Genomic DNA, 26,202 nt, shown 5'->3' on the forward strand with positions numbered 1-26,202 from the left:
TTCTCCACAAAATAATAATCTTGCATATACATTTTTAAAAAACAACAAAACACACAAAGACACAGCATATATCTAGAACAGTGTCTTTGTGCTTTGGCCACATGTTTGAATACAGGAAAATTCTTCTCCTTGGAATAACTTTCCTCCCAGGGAGCACTGGAGCCTGACCTGAATCCTGAGGAAGGAATGTTTGCAGGAAGCACCTTTGGTAGCACAGACTGGGCAGGCAGGAGGCTCCCGTGAGCCACAGGCAGGGAACGACAGGGACTATTTCTATATAAACAAGCCCAGGCTCAGCTGAATTTGCTGTTCACTGGCAAATGAAAATAAAGAGACAATTCAGAATCAAAGGTGAGTCAAAGAAAAAATATGTCCAATAAGAGGAGGCAGCCCAGACAATCAGTCAGATGCCAAAACATGTGACAGACCCAGAGGCAACTCCAAAACAACCAAACCAACTGCCTGTGAAGTCTGCCAAGGAGCCAGATGCTCCTGCTTAAAAATATCTTCCGCTGCCTTGGCATCTGCATTTTCTGCCTGTCGTCAAAAGAGGAGGGAGGGGAAAATGGGAGAGTGGTGCGGGATCAGGGGTGGGGGGCAGCAACTAATAATATTTTTGCCATTTTCATTCTAAATACTTCTGATCATTCATTTGCAGTTTGTCATCATGTCACTGGAGAGCAAAACAAAACTCCAGTCTGGCATAGGCTGGGAAGGGAAAAACATGCAAAGTCCTCTACGTAGAATGCAAAAGATCCAATAATTCCACATTGCTGTGGGTGGCACGTTCCTGTTAAGGTGATAAAAAGCTATAAGCTGCTGGGGTTGGCAGTTCACCACCCAGGAAAGCACCCTGGACCTGAATGGAGCCGGGGATGGGATGCTGCAGCCTGCACACACCCAGGGTGTCTCTGAGGTGCCCCAAACGGTGTGGTGGGGATGAATGGGAAATAAATTACACTGAATCAAAGTATTACTGCTGTTAATCATAGCAGCAGATTTTGGATCACAGAAGATGCAGGTGCTCAACAGAGGCTTAGAACACACTTCTGTAATATTAAGTTAATTAATGAAGATGCAGATTTTTGTTACTGTACTTGTTGACCAAAACCATTAAATAAAATACATGTTCTAGAAATAGTAATCAACAGGCAAAGATCAAAGAAAAGCACAGTCAGAATGAAGAGAATTTGTGCAATTTCTCTTACAGAAGGAACTGTAATACAATAAGTATTATCACGTTTCATTTGTATTGAAGGGCTTTACCTCTTTTCAAAGGTGAATACACTCCTTCAGAAATAAAATTGTAGAACAGTTTTCATCGTGTTTCTAGATTCCTTGAGAGGGAATCAGGAATCCCATGTGTGATCTGTACCTCTGTCAGTCAACTGATCGCGTGGCCTCGATTTCTGCACACAAAACCTCTGCGTTCTGATGTGCTGGATGGTCCCTCACCACTCCAACCCAAGCAGAGCTGCACTTCCAAAGCCAGTGCTGTTGGAGCAGCAGGTACTGAACAAGACTCAGAATACACACTGTTGGAGAGTGATTTTACCTCAAAAGAGTGTTTGTTTTTATAAGATAGAAATCAGAACTTTATCTTCTGGGCTGCTCAGGTTGGGTTATTAGTGGGGAAGGTTTGGGACATTAAGTGTGTTGAGGACTGCCCTGGATTGACACACTTCAAAGCAAGAAACCTGGTACTAAACGAGAGCCGTATCAGAGACCATCACTGCCTTTTAGAAAGCAAACAGCACTGAAGGTCAGGCCGAGCATGGCTAGGATAAAATTGCACCCCTATAAAGCACTGGAAGCAACAGAAAGATCCTTTTGTGATGTTTGACTTCTTTCCCTACTCGGGTGCATGGCGAGGCTCGGTTTGATGGTGTTTGTTTCAGGGCAAAGCTTCACGCCGGCTGGTCGCCGGCAGGGAGGGCAAGCTCTGGGCTCGCAGTTTCTCTCTCAGTCCCTCCAGCAATCTGGCAGCCGTGGGGCTGCCACCACCTTCTCTGCACTGAAAGGTTCAGCTCCGGAAATCTGCGCTACACCTTGTAGCCTAAATTTTGCACACAGAACTCATTTACAGAGAAATGCAGTCGCAGTAAATAAATAAGCAACGGGAGCCAAGCCGGCAGTGTGGGGAATCGGCGAGATTGTCTCAAATAAAATGAAAGAACTTGTGGTGATGAACGTTTTGTGCGAGTCTGGTACTGAGATTGTAAGAATTTTGCATGTCTACATCAACTGACTGATAGCAAAGGAGTTTCTAGTCCCCCTCATGGCACACACAAATGTCTGTTAAAGACATAAATATTTAAAAACAACAGCTAGACTAAGAGGGTTAGCTTTCATTTCATCTAATTTGGCAAGCATTAGCTACACCCACCAGAAATCATTTTATTTTGTGTAATTTAATAGCAGATCTATTGTAGCATCGCAGTTTCTGACGTACCGAAACAAATCAATGTGGCCTTTTTTTTTAAGTTGAGAATTAATACAAGGCTGTATTTCAAATGTTAGATGGAAACCAAGAAAGATTAAAACCTTTCTGTGTTATTCACTTATTTTCATCCTCTGCTGCAAAGTTTATTTGCCTTTCTGCATGTAATACAGAGACTTTAATCCTTGTTCAAATATCTCTGATTTTTTACATCCCTCATGTTTGATCTGGTTCTCAGGTGAGAATTATTGGCAGAACTTGTTAGAATTACACCTGCCAATGGCAGCATACATGGTAGCAACATGAAATTCTATAAACTGTACTGTGTATGCCCTTTGGATTCTTACACAGCAGAATAGTATTCCCACAGAAATCAATCTGAGATTTTAATTTATGAAACACTCTCTCTCTTCCCTCCCCACCTTAAAGGGATAGATGGAGACAGGGAGGAAGAAGCGAGATAACATCAAATAAAGCAGGTTTAGAATGGTCATGGATGACCTTCACAATATGCGTTTTGCAATTTTGGGTGGATTAGAAGAAACTAATGATGGCTTTGAAATGAGCTTTTGGATAAAGCTTGGGAAACTCTAATCATTACAAATCCACTACTTAAGAGAACAATTCTGTGTAGCACACTGCAGCTTTAAAGCATACATGGCTTGTTTTCTTTCCTCCTCTCAACAAGCTTATTTTGTTTTCACTTATTCCAGTCTTCTTATAGGAGCACAGCAACTGTTTTCATTTTCTGCCCTTCCTTTAAATGTAAGGGAGCCTATTTTTTTTTCCATGGTGTTGTCCTTACAGAGCCTTTTGAATTTAGTTTAGGACTTATAGAGTTAACAGGCTGGGGAAGAGAGAGAGGAAAAAAACCCAACCACTTGCATTAAGCCTGAAGCCTGTCACCTTTTCTTGGCAATTACACTGCTAATGGCTGGGTCCCAAGCAAAGTGGCAAAGAATATCTCTTCTCACGTTCCCAACTCACAGTGCATTCCCAAATACCAGATGGTGTTTTTGGAATCCATTTCACTATGTTTGATATGACAATACTTTTGTATAATGTTAAATTATATATAACTATTTCAAATAGCCGATATCAGAACAAGGCTAGAAAAGGAATATTTGATGCAAGGAGGAAAGAGGGAAACTGAAGACTGAAGGTTCTCGTCTCCTCCTGTTGTATCTTGTGTCTCTCAGATTTTTGTGTAATTTGAACAAAAGAGGAAATAAAAGTGGTCCAACAGACTCATTGAAGTGGTACTATACAGAAATGGTGTTGCTTCCTTCCCAGAATTTGGTGTACATCTTAGGCTGTCTGCCAGCTCTACAGGAGGCAAGTGCAAGATCATAAACAGTGCAGAGAAATCAGGAAAAAAGAAAAGGGGAAAAAACCCCAGTCATGCGTAAAAATGTCCCACCATTTTCTTTACAGATTTTTCCTTGAAATCTTAGGAAAAACAAGTGCCAGAAGGTTCAGGAGAGGTAAACTGGTACATCTCCATTAACCTCAGTGGAGCTGTGCCAGTTGACAGGAGCTAAGCATTTGGCTCAAGATATTTAAGTTGAAATAACTTGGATCTATGGAGCAAGTTATCAATACATCTTACTGAAGGTGAATCCAATCTCACTTGCCCAGATTAGCGATTCCAGTTTTATATTAACACTCATGGACTTACAGGAGTTGGAAAATATCCACTGGAATCAGGTCTACAGATTTAGTTGCAATGCAATTCCTCACGCCTGGACTGAAGAACAGATGTAGCTTGGCCATCCCTCAGGAGACAACCAGAGCCTCAGTTTTAGGAGGGACAAACATTTTCCTTTTGTTGGCCACACTACAAAAATTTTCTTAATAGCAAGAAGAAAATGCACTACTGGGGAAAAAAGTAATCAGTGTCCTATCAGTCTGTCGCTGATATCACCTTTATTATCAGAATGCTCTCCTTTAACCACTGATTAATTTTATGATTTCTAAACAGAAATTGGCAGTACCCAGGAATTATGTACAAATTAATGTACCCAGGAACTTTGTTTTCTTCCATCTCTGTTTCTGCTCAAGGCACATTTTAACAACCAGCAAGGTTTCAGGATAAACGCTTACCAACAAAAACACTTCCCAAGCTTAACTGCAACATGAATATTGAAGCTATAAGGACACAACTTCACAAGTAATTTGTCTAGTTCAATCAGTTCTGTTCCTGTACATGCTGCAAACCCATGGTGCATAATCCAAGAGAAGATTTAATTCATATGGTTACACACAAGCAATTCACGGCATAAGTACTTTACTTTTTACACAACAAAATACTGATTTTTCCCTCTTGATTACTCACACTGCCAGCATACAGTAGAGATTATCAACCCCTAAAAGGATCATACAGATCCAGTGACTACTACATAATTAACAATAACTTGTAGTAATGCAATTTAAGAGTCTTTTTAATGGGCATAGATGGCAGAATGTATAGCCCATCTTTCTTTGTCATCCTAGAAAAGGGGCCCCATGCGGAGCTGCTGGTTGCTGAGTGATGCTTTGTAGTCTGTACCAGACAGTTGCACAGTACCAGCTGCATTGGCAGGTAGCCGAAGTGCAAAGAGATAGCTGCCAAGCTATGCTATACAAAGGCAACAGTGCCAGAGAGAAAGGGACCTTTGCATGAAGTCACCTTTGACCCTGAAGCCAGCATGGATCCCATATTCATCAATTCCAGACAATTGCATCTTTCATTCCACCACAAACTATGATTAGAAAGGGCCCATTTGTGATAGTGATTGTTAGTTTACAGTTCCCAGAGATTGGATTATTTAATCTTTAGTTCTGTTGGCAGCAATATTTTCCCTAACCTTTTGTAATAGCGTGCCAGTGATAATCTAACATATGTATATAGGAAGATATACACACACACACACACACACAGAGGCAGCTCCTTTCCCCGCCAAAACTGGATAAAGAGAGAAAGTTGCACAGAAAACCCACAGCATACAAAATTCATATTGTTTGGTAAACATGGTGTTAATGTACATTTTGAGAATTCAGCCTGGAAAGCGCAGAGAATTCTGAGTGCAGCAGCATCTCAGCTTCTGACCACTGACTTTGTGCAGTTCTTTCTGTTAGATGAAAAAGCTTTTGCTTTAGAGAATTGAGATTATCAGAGGTATTATTTTTGCATTCAACTGCAGATTAATTTTTTAATTTCTATAAATATTGACTTCTGACAGAACACGTAAAAAGAAGAACATTAAACATTTTTAAAGGACTCATGAGAAAACCACCAATGACAAACAAAACCACTATTTGAGGGGTGTGTGGGGAGACAGTGCACAGAATAAAAGCAGCAGGGAAGCGTCTAGGCCTGGTTTCTGCCTCTTCTCTCCTGTGTGTCCAGCTTTGATATTGTGAGTCCTATTGAAATCCCTGGCAGGGCTCACAAGGTGCTTTTGCCTGTCAGCACTTGGATCTTAGTAAATGGGTCTTCAGTTGTGAACTGCTCCCAAATCCCCACCAAACTTCACCCAGCACTTCCTCAAGCAATAATGCAAATTGCACAATCAACAAGTGGGTAAAGAATGTAAGATGCCTGAGAATATAACTCTTAGCAACAACTTTCCATAGTGTTCAGAAGAAAAATAGGAAAAATACCACTAAAATCAAGTGAAGAACTAACATTTGCAATTGAAGAGAAAAGAGAAAGAAAAAAAGAAAAGAATGTCAGTCTATGAAACTTTCATGAAAATCTTTTTTGATCTGCTCCTTTGGTCTGGTCTCAGAGATGTTGGCTGAAGGGATAAAATCTCCCTACCTGAAGGCTGGCCGTATTGTGCTGCACCTGACTTCTGGCTCACAGGCGAGACCGTCTGTTCTTTATTTTCACTCTGTATGAAGCTAATGGAATTTGCAGTTGATTAACCTCAAATCTGGAGTAATGATCCAGCCTGGGACTGCAGCTGGCAATGCTGGGGCTATTTGTACTTCTTAACTGAGTAAGACAGCAACAAGTGTAATGGCACGAAGGTAAAGATCCCGGGTAGACGGGTAAGTGTCAGGGGTGCAATAAAGGGAGGTGAGAACACGACCTGAGAGTGCAGGCACTGTTCCCCCTCCCCACGGAGAGCTGGGAGCACCAAATCTTAGCAAAATTAATCACAAGATAATACAATATGAAGTATGTGGCTACAATTTTTCAATTATATTCTACAGGGGACACTCAAACCACGAGATTTACCCTTTCTGCACACTGAATCCATGCATTAGAAAAAGGTCATCTGTTGAGGAACAGCCTCTATAGAAAAATTAGGAGGCACAGGCTCTTAAAACTTCCCTACAACTTCTGTTTGTGTGAGGGAAAACAAAGTCCTTGTCAAACGACCACAGCAAAATAAAATTCAGAGTAGAACTACTCTCTATTATTTGTGTTTGTTTGTTTGTGCCAATTAATGATTCTGTCTGAAATATGTAAAATCGCAGCTGAATCACTGCAGATAAACACCACCAGAAGACAATTCAAGCATTTTTTTTCCTTAATAGATGTATTTCTGTTTTCTCCTTCACAATTGTTCAAAGCTTCAATGAATAGAAATACACAAATGCACACCAAACCTCAGAACTAATTTAGTTTAGCAAGTGCTTCACACATCTTCGTTTACTGAACAATGTTACTTTCAAATCACGACAACATTCTTCCTTCCTCGCCTCATGACTAATACAGTGTTATTCAAGCCTCTCCTCTTCAGACACTTCAGATCTTTACAAATCCTTCCCCAGCTTTACCACCTGATTTCTAATTAAAATTAAACTGAGAAAGTTGCTTCACTGATGTAAATCCTGCAACCACAGGTCAGTAACAGGCATTGCATGGGTTTCCTTCCACAGCATCATTTGGAAGAAAAGCTTCTTCAAAGAGATAAATAAAATGAGCTGGGATGAGCCGTGCTTGGTCCTGAGCTCTTACACTGCTTGTTGCATGAATAAGTCTTAATGTGATGTATGAAAACAATTTTTCACTCTGAGGAAGATCATTCTTCCCATCCTATGTAAGTCTTGTCAAATTAATGACTACCAGTGGACTTTCCTAACACTGCATTACTGTCTGTATTTTATTTATATATCGTGCATGTAAATATACATGTGCACACGCACACACACACGCACTGTGTGTACTATATGTCAACAACTAATCAAAAATTGTTTGCCCACAAGCATATGTGAAAAATTCATCTAAATAATTGTACATTTAATTTTTAATGAAATCCAAGTAATCCACTCAATTTACCAAACTCCTACTTAATGTGAAACAGTGGCGTGCGCAGAGATGTCTGTGCCTTACACAGTGTGAGCATTCGTACCACTTCAGGCATCCTCAGTCAAGATTTATTAAAACATTATCTTGATTTGGAGATCACTGCTTTTACTTGTGTGCAGAGTGAAGAAGCATATGCTATATGAGTAACCCATAGTGTTTGGCTTAAAGGCAAAATAAAAGTCAGCAATAAATAAACAGTAAAAAACAGACTGCTGGGAGATGGAAAGGCTCCACAGTCTTTCCAGTCTTTAGTTCCCTAATTCTGTAAAACCTGATATTCATAAGTAATTTTTATTAAAAAAATAAATACTGTAATTACAACATCTACAGATAATGTTGGAAACTCAACAATTAATATCTAACACCATTTCTGATGAGAGTTTAATTATTCTACTTCATAGATGGGGAGGATGAGACATAAAGATATTAAAGTGCTAGTTTTGGCAGACCTCTCCAGAAACCAAGGGAAATACATTGCATATCTGCTCGTGATAACACAGGTTTAAGCAGGCACCTGCATTTTGCAGGTGCAAACACCTAGAGCATACAAATAACAATTCTGCACCATGCTCGTGCACACTCGTCCTGGAGCATGCGCCCAGAAAACTTGTTGGAACAAAGGAATCTGCAGGCATGATCACAGACATGGAAGTGCAGGTGTTTGATTATTTCAATTCAGAGCTCATGAACAGATGTTTGCATCACATTGAAATTGTCACTATCCTCAAAACTCTGCAGCTCTGTCATTCCACCCTTACTGGCCAGAAGGCCTCGTCTCACACTGCTTTTCAGGGTACAGCTTTCACTCATTTTGTCTCCAGCCCCTTATCCTGTCGCAAGAGAAAATAAAAGTTCCCAGCCCATTGATCTTTCTGTTCTTAGGCAGGCAATAATTCACTTTTTGGATAGATAAAACATTTTTTAGATACAATTTTGTGCTCCTCCTCAGTGACTGCATTTCGCTATTGCAAAGGTCTTGGTTTTTGTGCAGTATCAGTTCCATGATCAAGGAGCAGATCTGAAAACTAGTAACAGAAAGGTGAACTGCACCATTCAGAGATGGGAACAACTGATTCCATAAGGGCATGTGGCTCTCAGGGTAAAGGTGCTGTGAAATCACAGACTTTGTGAAGTGAGAGACACACAGAAATCACAGTTGGAAGTGAGAGACACCAGGATGCAGGACTGTGGGACAAGATCAATGGAACGTTAGGCTTTTCTGAATCCTCAGCTTTGCCCTTTATTTGTTCCCCCCCCATCCCGCCTTCTCAATTTTCACAGAGTTTACAGCAAAGTTCCCTAAAACATTCCCTGAAATTGTGGAACTGAGCAGATGCAATCAGGAGTGGTTGCACTGCTGGTCACGGGGGACATCTTCTGGAGCTGGCACGGAGCCTTGCTCTCTTCAGACACTGCTGTTGTCCTGTGGCTATTTGGCTTCCTGCTATGGAGTTGCCTCAGTGCAGAAGAGTTTGGGCAAATAAGTGTCTGCTCTGCAATTCAGACCCAGCCTCTACATCCAAAGAGAGAAAAATAAAAAACAAAGTGATTGCTCTGTGCAGTGGTCCGGTTTACTGGAGGACTAGAGCAGTTGGGAGCCCATATGTTACTGAATGGGATCTTAAGTACTGAAAAAGAAAAAACTTCAAGGGGTGATTTGGAGAAGGAGAAAAAAACCCATCACTGCCTCTGCTCAGGTGTGATCTCTTGGCCACTGCTCTTCCTAATGCCCGGAAACATTCTCATATCAAAGCCTACCTTCCCTCCTATCTCCTTTACAGTGGTGGTGCTGAACAGCCACACCTTGGTCAGTCCTTTTCCTTCTGTTCTTTACACTTTCACTTCTTGACATACACTTATATTAGAAATTACCAAAGGTCATTGTTTGCCAGAAGCCAGGCCTTCCAAGAGCTTCCCACTATTTTAAACCTCTGTCCTCTTCCTATATGCCCACATACTTCCCTGGAAGGTATTTCCTCCATTTCTTTTTGGGAAATTCTTAGAAAACTGAAGAATGAAAATTATAATAGAAATTATAATGAATTTAAAGAAATCTACATATCTCCATAGATAAAAATGTGCATCATATAAAATCAGGTGAGACAGTTATAATATGTGAGAAAGTTACTATTTTCTTTAAAATTGTTTAAGAATTAGACATTGATTTTTGAACAGGAGGGAATTCCTTGGGTGTGTTAAATAATGTCTTATGCTACAGTTTCCTGCACATGGCAGACAGCTGATATTCTTAGGAAACCAAGGTAAAAGGAGAGGAAGCAACAAGTCCCAGTTTGTCTAAATTAAGTCCTCATTTGCAGCGGATCATGAGTAAAGTTGAGTTTTACTTGCGTTTGCTTATTAATCCTTGAAAGCACATTCTGTTTGTATGTAATAACATCACAAAAGAAAATTTATAGTAAAAAAAAAAGCCCTGCAAACAGCAGTGCACATGCATGATGTTTCTATTTGTTCCTGAAAGCAAATATAAATGTTGACTGAACAATCAAAAGGGACAGTTTTTCTCTTTTTGTATTGACCACAAAAGGTTAATTTAGGTCACTTTGGAATACTCTTTGTGTATATATATATGTATATAAATATATATATATATATACTTGACATAAACCAATAAGTCATGCTCTACTTTCCATTTTCTTTACCTAAAGATGACGACTGAAGAATATCAGTGTATTTTCATGCCTAATCAGGTCCAGCCTAATTGAATTCTGGATTAAAAAAAAAAAAATATGGAGAAACTCCCCTCTAATTAACTCACAGACTCTCTCGGTTGTGGAAATACCCTACTAGTGACCATGTACACCCTGTGTCTTTTGAGTTAGTCATGTTTAAAGCAGAAAGGCCTATTTGAGAGCGCTGTTTGTGCTCGTAATTCCCACACTGCTCCTATTGACAACCTCAATCCGTGTGTGCGATTCCAATTGGGTTGTGAAATTAATATGGCTGTTTTTGTACATCAAGGGCAACCTGCACTCTTTTGAAAGCAAGGGCATTGCAATTATGGGTAGTAAAAGCCTACAAGCTTATAGTGCCATCTGTACTATCCAACACTTCCACCCATCTCTAGTTGTATTGCTAACTTTGCGTTTCACAGCCTCTGAGAAAAACACAAACCACCAAAGAACAACAGATACGCTTATACAGGCAAAATATTTTGAATCTCGCTCCACTAGCCAACACATCTATTTAATCTGTTCTAATGATTTTTATCCTATTGAGAACTACTCTTCATTAATCTCCTCTATGGAAAATAGACCCAGAGATCTTCATTGTGGTGAATATAATTCTAAAACCTTTGTGTAAAACAGCTACTGCAGGTTTGTGCAGCACCTGCTCTGAAGGCACCTCAGTCAGACTGGCTCCTGCTGCTCTGAGATTAGTTGAATTTCTTGGGAGTGCGGCAGGGCCTGTGCTTTTTGAAGGTGGATTCCATACATATTCCGTATGTAGAGTGTGTGTATGAACATGTACAAAGACTTCAAGCACCTGCAATAAGCTCTGTAATTATTACCTGCAGCACTTGTGAAAGAGGTTCCTACTGACACTAATGGAAATAACGAAGATATTATCAATCCAAAACATTCTCTTACGAACTAGAATATTTGCTCCAAGTATCAATGAAGAAACAACTCGATTAATCCTATAATCATCTTTAAATATTAGTCAGTGTGAGTGACCACATCTGAGGAAGAGGACTGCATCAAGCAGCACAGCAAGATTCTTTTCACTCTGGATTTAAAACATGGGGAATCTTAACCAAAAATATTACCTTTTCCCTCTCATATGAAGATAGGGAAAGTCATAAAAAGTTTCAGATTGTTTGTATGAAAACTACTGGGACTTTGGCAGCAAAAAGTTTCAAAACATTCTTTTATTTTCATCCTAATTTCCAATTACTCCAAGTATTAGTGGAAAACTTGCTTAATGTAGCCTAATATAGCAGGACCATACTGATAGAAACCATCGTAACCATTCCAATAAATTTAAAGATCCAATCCTGGTGTTTAAAGTGGACTATATGATTAGGCTCGCAGGCTTCAAATTCAGATCAAGGTGTTCGACCTTTCAGGTAGTGTGTATCTTTTTCTGTTTCCAACACAGTTTTGACACCTTCAGATCTCAAGCCAGTGTGTAAAATGAAATGATGGTGAGTGGTAGCACAGAGACACCTTAGGCACAACACGGACTAAGCTTGGAACTCCTCCTATTCATCCCTCACCAGACAGATCCTCCAGATCGTGCTATTAACTTGTTTTTCCCAACTATCACAACAATTTCATAACCAGGGGTCATGATGAGCTCTGGAAATAAGACATGGGGATCACCAGCAAGAATGAGGTGGCCCTTAAGGGAAAAAAATCTATGCCCTTCACTGTTCTCCTCAGGGTTACACGATCTACACAATGTCCTTCATCTCGGCAAATGCCGGGCAAGGACGTCAGATCTCTGGCTCCTGACTCAGAGGGCAGCACTGGGAGGCCAGACAAAGTTTTTTGGATAAACAGGCTTTTCTCTCCAGCCTTTCCTCAGGGTGTCCTATAGCTACGCCATTGTGACACAACAAATGTGGAAGTTTCTGAGGGGAAGAAGGTTGAACAAGGGTTAACATGGCGCATTCTCCTCTTACTGAAATGATGTAATTTCCCTCCCCCTCCCTGAAAGTATTTGTTGCTTGGTTGTTTATACGCTGAATTTAAAACCTGTATTATTAACCTGTATGATTTAAAATTGAATGCATTCTCATATCTGAAGACATTTGTAAAAATTTAATTTAAACTTGCAGTGCTTCATAGTTATTAAGAATTACTGTTTTTTAACCACAAATTATCCATTTTCCCCATTTTTTATACTTTCTCCAGAAAAATAAAGACTAAGAAAACAGAAGTACTGATACACTGTAGAAATTGTCCCAATGAGTTTATAATCCAGTGAGAGTTACACGGTACTGATAAGTAAAGGAAGTTCAACCAGACAGTTTAATCCTCCAATTTCCTGTCTTCTAATCAGCCACTGACTCCTCTGGCTTTAAATTAGAAACATTCATGGCAATATTCAGGACAGGTGAAGTAAAAAGAGTAGAAAACAACTAGGACAAATACTTATAGGCGAAAGGAGGCCATGTGCAGAAAATAAAGATACTATAAAGTATATGTATAATGATGCACTGAAGCATTTAAATTATAAACAGAATTTAGGAACTCTGACAGAGAAGGAATAATTTTATTAAAAATATTTATACAGCAGCTGAGCAGTGTATGAACATATGAGAGTTACTGTGTAAAACAAAGGAAATCCATGCAATGTTACACTCTGTTCACACTTCATTATTCTTCATTATTTTTACAGGGGTAGGAGCAGGATAATTATTAATACATATATGCTTTTTGATTCATAGTAAATCATAAGTCAGAAGCACAGACCAGCAAAGCCACGGATGGTTCAACAGCAAGTGAGGATTACCATGATAAACTTGGATGAGAGTATGTACAGATACGATCAGTGATTTAAACAAAAAAATACTAGTTTTGAGTATTTTGGCAGTAACAATTACTTTTTCATACGATGAAATTAAATGTTTATTAGATACGCCATTCTTTTTAAGCTCATTTACAATGAGATTTATAGAGGATTCTGTTAGTTCTTAATTGATGGAAATTATAGTACCTTTTAAAATTCTCATTTTTTTTTTTATTGCATAAATTATCAAGCAATATTAGCTATTCCTCTGAAAAAAACAGAGCACAGAGGTGGGAAAGAAAGCAGTTACCAACAGCTCCAGTGCAAAAATGATGTTGAGTTAAAAACCTTTATAGTAACAAAATGACCACTTCAAGTTCAGTCTATTTTTAATAAATTCTCTTTTTATTTCTGGCATCTAAAGAAAATAAAGACATTTACACTGAACTATGGATAATAAAAGTAGAAAACCAATTATTTTGGAAAATGACTGAAAGCTCTGCTTTGACTGTCGCACTAAATAAGAGCAGTTTGCCTGCTAACTCATACATGGAGTCATTGGAAATGGTTCTTATTTATTAATGAGGCTTTTTATATTTCTTCAGATGTTTCACAGAGGGAACACTTTGGGGCTTTGAAACTGTTTGGACTGAGAGAACTCAAATTATGGGTCCAAGTTGGCTCTCAGTCCCTCAGGTGAGTAAACCTGGAGTCATTCCACTCCTCCCAGCACAGCCACTCCAGGCGGATGGCAGCGTAAACCTTGAGCAGAATTTGGCCCAATTTGGGGTCTTTAGTTTTGTATTGTCATGGAGAATTTTCCTCTAGTATATACCTTTGCTGCACATGTATTTCAATAACCCCATGCAAAGGAATTTTGCAGACAATCCCTTATTAAACATATTATAGTCACATCATACTGGCTTTGCTAGAGCAAATAATATAAAAAAAAATAATCAGCTTGAAATAAATGTTTATAAAAGTAGCACAGCTGCACATATTTGTTACAAATGCAAGACAGTACTGAAACTTTTCTATGACTAACCCTTTAGTGTCTCTATGACAGCAGCAAATTTAAAGTGTGAATGATAACAAAATAATTATCATTTTTCCAGCAAATTCATCTCATATCTTCAGGCTGCTATACCAGTTAAATTATTTGCTATTATATCTATATTTAAAAATTAAATATAATTTATTTCTATGCAAATTTATAGCATTTGGGAGAAATTTTCTGCTAAAATGTCACATTACAACATAGCCAAAATAATACTGTTTCTGCATTTACTTGATTAAAGCATAAAAAAGTAGATTAGGTGTAAGATTGCCTTGAACAGTGGTGACAAATGCAATTATTGCTAAAATGTACAAATCCTGTGGGCTCTGCTGAAATGTTTGAAACATTTACAACTGTCTACAAGAAAGAAAAATAACGCTTTCCTTTTACTCTGACCTCTTGTTATTTTGGCAAGTAAGATAAAATATATTAGCCATTCCATCAGATGGCTGGAGAGAAAAACTAGCTGTGATGAGGAAAAACGAATTAAAGGAGCATTAATAAAGATTATCTATGAAAGAAAATAAGGTCAAAATTAGAACTCTGCATTTTAAAGCCACCTTTCAGAATTGCAAGCTGCTTTGCCCAATGCTAAAATCCATTCATTTTCCTAATCATGCAATCAACCATTATCTCCAGAGCTGGCTATAAACATGCTATAGACTGGGGTGAAAGAGGGAGAGTGTGAGGTTGAGAGACAGAAAGAGGGAAAAAAAGAAAGAAAGAGAGAGAGATTACTACACCCAGCCTTTTATAAAGCCGTTTCTTTCATTATAACAGGTCCTTTCATCCAAATGACACAGAACCTTTAAATTTGGGCATAATACTCCAGTACAGTACACAGCTAGAGCTTCAAATGGATTTAGAACCTGCTCCAGAAAGAAAACAAACTCCCTCGCTTGACACACAAATTGTTTACGATTCATTAAAAAGCAAAATTGCATATCCCAGTGCTGGCAGCTGAGTCCATATGGGTGCAAGGGGTATTCACTCATCTCTTTGTATGCTGGCAGTACCAAACCGAAGTTTAGCACTGTGCAGCTGAGATTTTGTGCAGCCAGACGATGCATGAGGTAATTTTCAAAGCTTTATTTGTCTTTAAAACATTAAAATCTGCTCTCTAGTTTACTTTTGATTAAAAGAACGTGGCAAATGGGATGAGGTTTGGGGGGTAAGAAAAAATATATCTACTTTTTGTTGTACGTTTTAGATTAGTAGCGTATGAAAGCCTGCTTATTACTCCATCAATAATTGAAACTTTGTATGAAAATTATTTGCAATTAACACATCTATTGTAAAGATCTTGAATTATTCATTTCAGCTAAAAATAACATCTCTTTCATCTAGCACAAGTTCAACAAAAAAGAGGCTATTTTAGTGATTTTTTTGTGTTAGAAAATAAATGGTGTGACGTTCAAGTTTAAGGAGAACTTTCTGCAATGTTTAATCTAAACAACAGCATGTGTGGTTATAAAACTGTTTATTTTTAGGCAAGTGCATTACTAAATGTTTCCAGGATTTTTGCATATTATATTCACAGTACTAAAACATCTGTGAAATAGATGTGACTGAAATGAAACTTCCTCGGACACTTTCTACAGAGGGATAATAACTGCCTAGTAACATTTGAGGATACTTATTAAAGAATAAACACGGACATATCTCTTCATAAAAGCAGCCGATAGACAATAAAAGAGGAGTGGTAATAAAATATACAAATGGCTTAGAATAAGGCAAAATCATAGCATGATATAAATCTTTGTGGCTAAAACAGGTATTTGAAAAACTTTGCTTTGAAAATGATAAGTAAAAATCAATAGTCTTATTTACAAGAGTTTAACAAGCTAAAAAAAAAAGTCACATGAATAATCAACAGTTTATGTGCATGCAAATACCCCTTCCCCCTCCAACTTCTCCTGGCAGAAAGTCTAATTGGAAAATCAGTACTATAAGTAAAGTGGTTACCCTTCCTTATTCCCATTAACCAAACACTGCATGTTACATTTCACTGGCAACCGCTGGCAAACTTCTAAGAGACGCTTAAAAAAATTAAGAGTTTAGACAAAACAAAACGGAAAACCCGGAGCCCAAACACCTTTAAATACAAGCCACATGATATACACAATGGCCACCACCAAGCTGCAGAATAAAAACCTTCCGGATCTCACTTTTTAAAGTCTTTCAAGTCCTCTGAGGTCTTAAACTTTCCAAATGATACCAAAATTGGTCCGGGGCGGCGAGGGGGAGGGAAAGCCCCCGACTTGTTTCAGCGTATCATACAATGAAAGTGATCATGCCTTGTTTTGTAATTCCACTCGCCAGTCCTTTTTTAACTGATATCTATGTGAAATGAGCTGAGGTTCACGGTCCAGTTAGGAGCGGATAATACATTCATTGTCCTGGCAGCAAACTTTTCCTCTCACTGGAAGAATTCACGCTTGCCACAAGAATAATAATTACAGAAAACTAAAAATGCGCTGCTAACGAATTAATCCCTAACGGACAACACGCTAACGAGGGCAGTAATGATTTGAGGACTCTCTTCCTCACAACAGGACTTGCATCTTCTGCTACAATGGGCTATTGTGCATCCTCCTAACTCACTATACCTCTTATAGATTCAAGATGTCAAAGGTTGTCTGGCCCGGCTGACCATGACATGCTAGTTAACTCGTTCTACGGAGCACGTTGGGACTTTATTGAAACTTTAATTGCGCCCAAAAGCAGCTAGAGCCAGACTATGTGGGATCTGTAACACATGGCTCCAGGTCAGCACAGCCCGGGAACCTGTTCTAACACAAACAAGCAGAGGGAAAAGTTAGATCGGGGTCTCGGCTGAAAGGCAGCACCTCGCAAACCGCGCTCCTCTCACACGTGATGATTTTACACCACGCCACGACCGCACCGTCCCAGGCTTTTACAGTGAGCGACTTGCCGGGTAACGGACTGAACTTTCCACCTCCCCTCTCTACAAAATATTGCATGGTAAAAAATGCACGCGCACACGGACACTGGAAAGCAGCAGATAAAGTAAAACAAACTGAGCGCTAGGCAGCCGACTGAGACAAGTTACTCTGCACAACAAGGCTTTTTCAAACTACTTCTTTGCATACTTTTTTTTTTTTTTTTCCTTAAGGAGAATTGAAAAAGCTTCCCTCTGGAAACTGTAGTGCACATTAACGATCTCCTGTTACACAGGGGAAAGCACACAAGTGGGGCAAGTGTGAGGCTGCTCTACTGAAGAGTGTGAAAAAAATCAAATGTTAATTTGATAAATGTGAGGTCTGGGACATTTTGTCAAAGAGGGAGGGAAAGTAGAAAAGGGAGAAAAAAAAAAGCAGCCCTGCTGCCAACTCACCATCCACCAAGTTCTGGCCGAGATGTCGTAGCAGAGCTGCCATTTGATGGAGCCGTCGGAGGTTTTCCCTGCCATTATGCTGTCAGCAAGCTTCATCTGATGCTAACTCACGGGAGATAAGACACCTAATTGAGAAAACATTTGCACTGGCATGTTGGGCAACATGTAGCCCGGTCCATACCATATGGAATCATGGGTAAAAAAAAAAAAATCTCCTTGACAATGAACCAATCTCTCACAGACCCAGTGGCAAGGTGAAGTGGAGATGAAAAGTCATCTGCTCCTAGCACTGTCTTCTCCTCTCTCTCTCTCTCCCTCTCTCTCCCCCTCTCTCACTCACTCTTTTTTTTTTTTTTAAATAAGAACCCACTGCTCAACATCAAAGAGAGGCGGTCAAAATTAGGGCTTCATCACTCAGATGATTTTGGTCTGCAAGGTTTTTCTTTCCTTTCCTCTTTTTCTTTTTTATGAAGAATAAAGAGATTTAATAGGACAAAGGCAGGTAGTGGACTGTGGAGGGAGATCGCCACAGGCTATTAGCCTAAAATTTCTGCTTGACAGATGGAACTGCTTAGAGACTATCATGCAATGTTTTGGGTGTTTTTTTTTTTTTTTAAAGACTTTCAGTCTGATTCACTATCTGTTTATCGCAGCTACTTTTCTCATGTACGTGACCGGGAGGGGGAAAAAAAGACTGGGAAAAAAAAGAAAAAGATCGCGTCTCTCTTTCTTTATTTCATAATTGTGCATATAATCATTTAAGCAGTGAAAGGCACAACAAAAGTATAAACTGCTCCAGTTAATTTCTCAACCCAGTGACAGATGCTTTCTGAAGGAATCAAATGCTCTTTCATTTTTTTAAGATGTTAAAGTTTTGGCTCTTTGTTCCTTCTTGATTTTAGATATCAGGTCATATTGTATAAATGAATGACTTTTCATATAAAGGTTCAAAGTGTCCCCTAAGAACTGAACAATTCCCTTTATATATATATATTTTTCCTAATATAATTTTGCTGCCATATTTTTAAAATCTGTTTTTTAATGTTGCACTTTCTAATACGATCAGGTGACAACAACCAAACTCACCGAGGTTTGTTTTTTCTTCACGCAAAACTTCTCTGCAACACTCAAAATTTACATGAGGAATTGACAGATAACTTAGGAAGAGATAACTCCAAAATAAAAAATTTCCAAAAGTTATGAAATTCTGTTGTTGTCGTCTAATATTAAAATCCATTTCCTGGATAGCAAAGTCAAAGATAGTAATAGATTTTTTCCCAATTTCCCACTTCTTCTGGAACACTGTAAGCCCAACAGAAGTATTACGTTTATGACAGCTGACTATTAAGCAGGCAGTGAATGCTTTCCATTTAAATCACCCCGCTGTGTCACACGGAGCGACAGTTGCTGGGCTGTGACCACCACCCCTCACTGACAGGGCACTCCAGCCTATACAGTAGTGCCTTTCCTCAAGAGCTCAGAAAAATGAACTTCTGAACTGGCAAACGGACTATTGCCAGGAATATTTCTTAGGGCTGTGGATCTATGGCTTATACAACTTGCTCACTCAGAAACAGCTACACCCTGCAAATCTTTTTGTGATTTGGATGCAAGAGGAAAATGTATCAAAACCATCCACTTGATTTTAAACAATATCCTTTTCTGTTTGTATCAAAAAAGGGAGTTCGTGGGCACACAATTCTTCCTTGGATTGTTTTGTGTACTAACTGTTGTTTAACTGTTTGGCTACAGCAAAATCATCAGTCTGGGCTGCACAGATTACAGAACTGCCATTCAGTGCAGGACAGGACAAACTTTCATTGAGCTTCAATAATACCTTCACATTTCTGAGATGTGCGAGAGGATAAGCAAATGATTTAGGGTAGGTACAAACTGCTAATGTAACATGTAGGGACTAGGGGTTTGGGTTTATTTTCCCCAGCCTTGCAATCTGTTTGGACTATATGAAAAATATATTAATGAATGATCTATGCAACTACTCAGCACACCAGTTTGCACTTCTAGCTTCAGATAGCAGGTATAATCCCACTGCAGTTTACAGGAAAGGGTCTGACTAGCATGGGAAGTGTTAACTTTTATTTCGAGTCCAGAAAAAAAAAAAGATGGACACTGTGCCAGGAACTGTCTTTGCTCTGGCTAGGCAAAGCATTCGTCATCTTCTGTTACTGCAGGTTTGTTACCTGTCCTTTCAGTGGGTCGCAGCTTATTGAAAAAACCTCCCTCCAAATAATCACACAAAATATAAAGCAAAACACTCAGTAACAATCAGTCCTTGAATCAGTGTCAGATTCAATTTTATGCTGCTCTCCTGCTCCTACCCATCAACATACCCACCCGGCTTATTATTTATTTAGTATTTCATGCCCAGTTGTGCTGCACATCATTCCAGACAAGTTCTGATAAATCTCTATTCTATATGGACTTCCAGCACCTGGTGTAGTTATAGAGCTACTGACAAACTTTCTGCATTGCTCTATTAACCACTTCTTCCTATAAGAATATATGTCTTTACCTCCCACTAATAATTATAAACACAGCAATTAAATATTTTTTTACATCATACACTTTTCAGATTATGAATGACAGAAGCATGAAACCATTTCCTTCCTGACAGTGGAGTGGTTATGTGCAAAGAAATGAGGAGTGCTGTTGGTTAACAGCATTTTAAATTCAGAACAATTAGGTGCAGTTAACTTTGCCATTGTTCTTTCTGATGCTGGGGATGGTGAGTTCTTACCCGTAGAGCAATTACTCCTTTCATAAGCGGCTGTTGTTAATAGCATTAAAACAAGATTAAATACAACATGTTAAATATTGCAATTATTGTGGAAAATAAAATTATTTGGTGAGCATAATGGGGAGCAAATCAAGCATTTAACATGATCCAGGAAATGCTACTCCAAACAATTGCATTTGTTTTATGCAATTTTTCCCCTTTGATTGCTGACAGATGCCGTTTTGGAAACAAACATCTAAGTAGTTTTCCTTCAATCAGGAAAAAAAACCACACACCAGAAAATGGCTACATGTTTTGAATTTAACTCTTGTCAATCAGCATTCTGCACAACACTCTCTGTGAATAGTACTGGGACAAAACGATGCCTTCCAAAGACTAATAAGCCACAAAGATGTTTGCTTCTAAATCAGATCTGTTCTGAAGAAGGGAAAAGCCTTCGTGCAGCATTGACATTTGTGCAGACACAGCTGCAAAATAAAAATGCTTGCAATACAGGAGTGATATTTCACATTGAAAATAAGTTAGGTGTATATGCTTGTGGGCTACAGGAGAAGAGATTTGTTTTCTGACAGCTTCAGGCCTCAAGCAATGGATTGAAGTACTTGCCAGTTTCTTTCTGACTTCCTGCTGAAGAAGTGGCCAACTATCCACAAATAATTGGCTTAATTGTAGAGCAGAGGTACCTGCAACAGTTCAAACAGTGTGAGTGGGCCCCTCTACCTCCCCTCAGAAGCGCATTTGGATGGGATACTGTATATGGAACCAGGAACAAATGCTAAAAAAGGCTAATAAAGTATATTAATTCAGATGACTGTTTTAAGCTGGCATTTTACAGTCTACTGGAAACCGAACGCATGAGAGCATTAGAAATGTTGGCATAGCGGGTGGTTTCTCCAAATGTTGGCTTCTGCTATTCAAATTGGTAAAAGAAATGTGGTAGAACTGTGTGCAGCTCCCAGCGCCAGACACATCTTTAGGATCTTAGTCCTCATCACTAGATTATCTATTAATTGCACAGTACCCATTGCTCATTAACCTTCTCTTTATTCCCTTTGCCTCCCCCTATTTCTCCAGTTGCAATTGCTCAGAACCTTTTCAGCTGATTGCACCAGTGTGATTTTAGATCTGTTCCTAATTTGGGAGGCGTTTTTCTTGGGAAGCCTGAACTTAGACGAGTTACGAAGAGGATTTCCTTATCTCGAACAGTGACAATTAGTTCAAGAGCCACGTGAGAGCAGGCAGTTGATTTTTGGACAGCCTCTGAACTGATGCAAAGTTGCTGACAACGAGTGTGTTCTAGCTTTTGGAAATCCTATAATCCTGGCTTCAATCAAGAGGATCTGCTGTTGCTGAAGGCGTAAACAAGGAGAGAAGCAGCATGTGACCACGGCTGCTGCACCTTCAAGGACTCCCGAGCCAAATGAGTGCAATGGTAAAGTTTCTACTGGTTGCTCAACGTTACACACATATTTTGGATGATATTTCTGAACCCAGGGAAAATAGTCCTTTCCCCTCTGCAGGAAAAGTTGGTTTTGGACTCTGCATTTCCCCCTGTAGCTCTGTTGTGTGTATTCCTCCCCACTCCCTTCTCACTCCTCTGATTTTCTTCCTACCGTCTGTATTCCCCTTTTGCCTCATCTGAAACAAGCATCAAGATCTTGTTTCTGACAGAACGGTCTGTCAATATAGAAACACACTGACATCACAGACAGTGCTGTGACTTCATGTCTGAAAGAAACAGGAGGAACAGATGAAAGGAGTGAAGGGGAAGGAATGACACATACAAACATTTTTTAAAAAGAAGTAAAAATTCTTCTCTATCAACCCAAAATGTAAAGGAACATAAACCAGATTTATTTTTAAGTATAAATATAACCCACTGTTTCCTAATCTGTGACCATAACTCAGTACAACATTTCAACATGCTCTTCACCTAAGAGAGGTCCCTGTCCCCCAGGAGCACGTGCTTGGTTGGCTCAAGGCCCATGTGACAGCCAACATGACCTCAAGAAGGACTGAACAGGGACTAATCTGGGAAAAATCTAATATCATGTATATATTGGAAGAAATCTTCAGAAACAAGGGGCTAATCTACACCATCTAAGTAAATGCAAATTAATAGAATTATAAATAAAAGCAATCATCAAATCATAAACTCTATTTGGATTCAGCTAGATCAAAGATATCACTGCCTGCTGGGGTGGGGATACATGACATACCCAGAAAATACTGAGCACACAGGGGTGGAATATCACCTTACTATTACTATGTTTTTTCTTCCTAGTATGAAATATTAACAAAAGTGTCTAACCAATATTTCTATTATTAGCAGGTTGTTTTGCATAAGAATTTAGGAGAAGTTAGAACCCCGTATTTCCTTTACTATTTGAAATATGTATTTGGGCTCCAACATTAGAGGGCATCCAGAAGATATTGCTTTCCTGCCACCTTCAGAGCCACTGCAAAAACCTCTAATAAGGAGATTCATAACTAGTAGGAGAGGAGCTCAAGAAAACTAAAAGGTTAATATATTCTAACTAGATGTTGGGTATAGAATGTCAGATCTGTCAAATTTCATTACAGTTTGCTGCTCAATGAAAAAGATTTGATTTCTTTTGCCACTGTCCTACTATGTTCAAGTCACACAGTGCCAGCAGCAACCAGCCAACGACCACAGGCTGGCACTGAGCGGGCCCGAGTGGGAAGCCAGCCGCAAGGACCATCTGTTTCCGATTTCTAGCGAAGCCAAGATGTGCAGTGAAGTGCATTCCATTCACCCAGCCAGCCTTCTCCCTGCTCAAGTTATTAGTGTTACAAGTGAAATTATCTTTTCCAAACAGCGGGGGAGCTATAATCCTTATGGAACAAGGCTTCAAAAAAAAGGGGAAAAAAGAGGAGGGGGGAAAAAAAAAGAAAAAAGGACAGGAAAAAGGTCCCCCAACACTCCTCCCTTCAAACATCTTTTGTCAAAGTTGTCGATGACACTGTTTGTAAATTCAATTGCCACGCTCACGGGTTTTATAATTTTAAAGGATGTTCTATTAAGAACTATATTCTCTAAGGGAAGAATGTGTACATCAGTTCATGGGCTCTAATATAATAAACCATTCAAATATATTTAGAGGGTTATTTATGAATAAAGTTAAAAATGACAAGATGAATGCTCATTTAAGTCTCTCTAACATGAAGTGCCTTCAAAAACATCATAGGTTTAGAAGTATAATTTAAAGTGCGAATGCATAAACAGTGCTAATTACATGCTACTTACATTGTTTCAATATGTAATGCATATGTTTAACCTCGTAGAGGAAGGATTGGTCTTGGCACAGCAATCGTGGGGATTTAAGGGTATGCTAAACTGATAACTGTAGAATGAGCTCTGACACAGGATATTGGTCTCCTACTGTTACCTAAATGCCAGGTGAAACCAAAGGATTTATAGGAGGGCGGGTGGAAAGGGAAAAAAAAAAAAGACAAACACAATGAAGTGAAACTGAGAAGTTTATTTTCAAAGGGGGAAACATTTATCCTTTGACACCATTCCATTCTGGTGACTTTATTTCTAATATACCATGAGATTAATGATGTGGCTACTGTCACTGTGTCTGATGAACACTGGCAGAGCTGTGGAACAGTTGCTCCCTCTACTATTATTGGACATATTTGTAAATTGGCATATATAAGATGAACCCGTTCTGTGTGCCAGCCAATTGGAGTGTCTTATTCAGGAGGACACAATTTTTGTTTTCCTATTGAATTCTATAGCATTTTGAGTTGTTTAATATTGGCTGATATAAAAACTTGTTTAAATTGACAATTTTTGACAGTTTTCATGTCATATAATAATGTCAATATGACTCTTATGCAAATCAATTGCAGATAATTAGGGAAGTAAATTATCATATGAAACAGATCTCTGACATACCAGAGGTGAGTCAATATTTAAGTGTTTGCATAGGGAGGACACAATTGCTGAGCATCACCATAATGAGTCACTGTCTTAAGCCCAAATAATTTATTCTTTCAAACGGAATGCTATCATAAAAGAAAATCCAGAATAGGTAGAATCATAAAATCATAGATTATTAAGGATTGTTAGGGACTTTAAAGATTCTGTTCCTAACCCCACTGCCATGGGCAGTGACACCTTCCCTTAGACCAAGTCGCTCAAGACCTTTTCCAGCCTGGTCTTGAAAGTTGCCAGGGCTGGGGCATCCACAGCCTCCCTGGGCAGTCTGTGCCAGTATCTCACCACCCTCACAGTAAAGTATTTCTTCCTAATACCTAACCTAAATTTCCTCTCTTTCAATTCATACCCATTACTCCTTGTCCTATCACTACAGGTCAGTTCCTACAGGTAAGAAGAGAGGGGTCAGGAAGGAAGAGGGGTGCAGAAGAATTCAAAGACCACAAGTGGGAACTGGGGGATTGCTCCAGACAGTTTCTATGTTTGAGGTCTCAAGGGAATGGGAAGACGGAGAATCCAGCAGGTGAAAATCCAGAAGTTCTACACAGTTCTGTCATGAGCTCCATCAGGCACAGGATGCTGAGTACTGGTGCTTACTGTGTACATGACCCAGGTAGACTATTTGTGTGGGTATGGGCAAGTCTCACATCCACATTTGAACTTGTAGGTAACACCACTAGACTCAGAACTATTTTTGGATTCAAAGACTGCAGTTGTACATGCAGTAGGAAACTAATTTCTCAGTCTATCCTTTAATATTTTTACTTATTTGTCCAGTTCCTGATAAGGATTTGCTGCAAGTGGTTCTTAGTGGAAAAAATTTTTGCTATTTTTTTTACTATTAATCAGGAGGGACAGACAAGTCCTCCAAGTGTCCCTGGAAATGACTTTCTTGCATAGGACCTACCGAGTCCAGCAGTGCTGGTGGACTTTCAGGCAGCAGTGCTAAATCATTGCCTTTTATCATCTACAGCTACATAAAAGACTGTGACTGCTCCTTCCTAATGAGAGACTTCTGGAACGCTCCCTGCTTAGGGCTATTCTTGAGGAATAAGGAATCCAAGACAGATGTGGCAGTGACCATCATATTAATCTCAGAGACCAAATCCCTCAAAGCAAAGGAAATATGAACAATTAAAACAATAAATACACTGAATCATAGGAATTTCCAATGCCCTCAGTACTAACTCCAGTTCCACACATTAATTTGTAATTCTTCAGCCATGAATAAGTAAATCCTCTTTTGTTTAGAGAACAAGATTAAAATGCTACTAATATTAAAACCACTCCTGTTTGCTGGCTCGTATGTGTGTTTAAATACCTGCCTATTTCTTTGCTTCACCTCTTGAGTGTCAAACGTGTCCTCCTGCTAATGCAGCTGACTGGCAGCCAGCAAACTGAGCACCTCAGGTAAATACCTGGAGAAGTGCCTTGGCAGGGCTGAGCTGCTGTAAGCAAATTTTACAAGCAAGTCAGGCATAAGCCATTGAAGCAACTCTGGATTATAGAATATTTAACAGCATGATAACACTTTTGTGACTGTAAAGACATAGTTACACTCCTGTGTAGTCTGTGGTACTGGACATCACCCCATGGAAGAGAAATCTCTAAATGTAGTTTATTCAAAACACATCACTGTAAACAATCTTTTTTTTCCCCCTTCAGTTAATTGTTCATACAGACAAAGGAACTATGGAGACAAAGTCTATAGCACTTTTCTCTTTTTGTGAGGCTCCTCTTATTTTTTGAAACAGGTTTTAAAAATCTGCAGGAATCACTAGGAAGGGCAGAAAAGTTTCAGCTAATCAAGTTGAAAATTTGCCACGAATTTAGCATTTATGAAAA

General features: G+C 39.1%; 1 protein-coding gene and 1 long non-coding RNA gene across 12 annotated transcripts in view; one reads left to right on the plus strand and one right to left on the minus strand.

Moving 5' to 3' along the window:
• Positions 1–26,202, minus strand: part of NFIA (nuclear factor I A) — a 412,008-nt gene that overhangs the window by 334,962 nt on the left and 50,844 nt on the right. For 9 of the 11 annotated variants that reach the window (XM_027883107.1, XM_027883111.1, XM_027883120.1 and 6 more), the window contains exon 4: positions 17,633–17,757. In XM_027883107.1, coding sequence (XP_027738908.1) covers positions 17,633–17,728 — 96 coding nt within the window. In that variant the 5' untranslated portion in view covers positions 17,729–17,757. Of the gene's footprint in view, positions 1–17,632; positions 17,956–22,003; positions 22,058–26,202 lie in introns of those variants that run through there. The other 2 variants (XM_027883109.1, XM_027883108.1) reach the window with 2 other exon arrangements.
• LOC114057170 lies at positions 15,120–23,263 on the plus strand. The gene is made up of 2 exons (XR_003571143.1): positions 15,120–15,347; positions 21,465–23,263. It is a non-coding gene; the product is annotated as an uncharacterized LOC114057170 (long non-coding RNA).

Source organism: Empidonax traillii, unplaced genomic scaffold (genome assembly GCF_003031625.1).
Source record: "Empidonax traillii isolate 1590-97213 ecotype Southwest subspecies unplaced genomic scaffold, ASM303162v1 scaffold118:size1038473, whole genome shotgun sequence".
Taxonomy (NCBI): domain Eukaryota; kingdom Metazoa; phylum Chordata; class Aves; order Passeriformes; family Tyrannidae; genus Empidonax; species Empidonax traillii.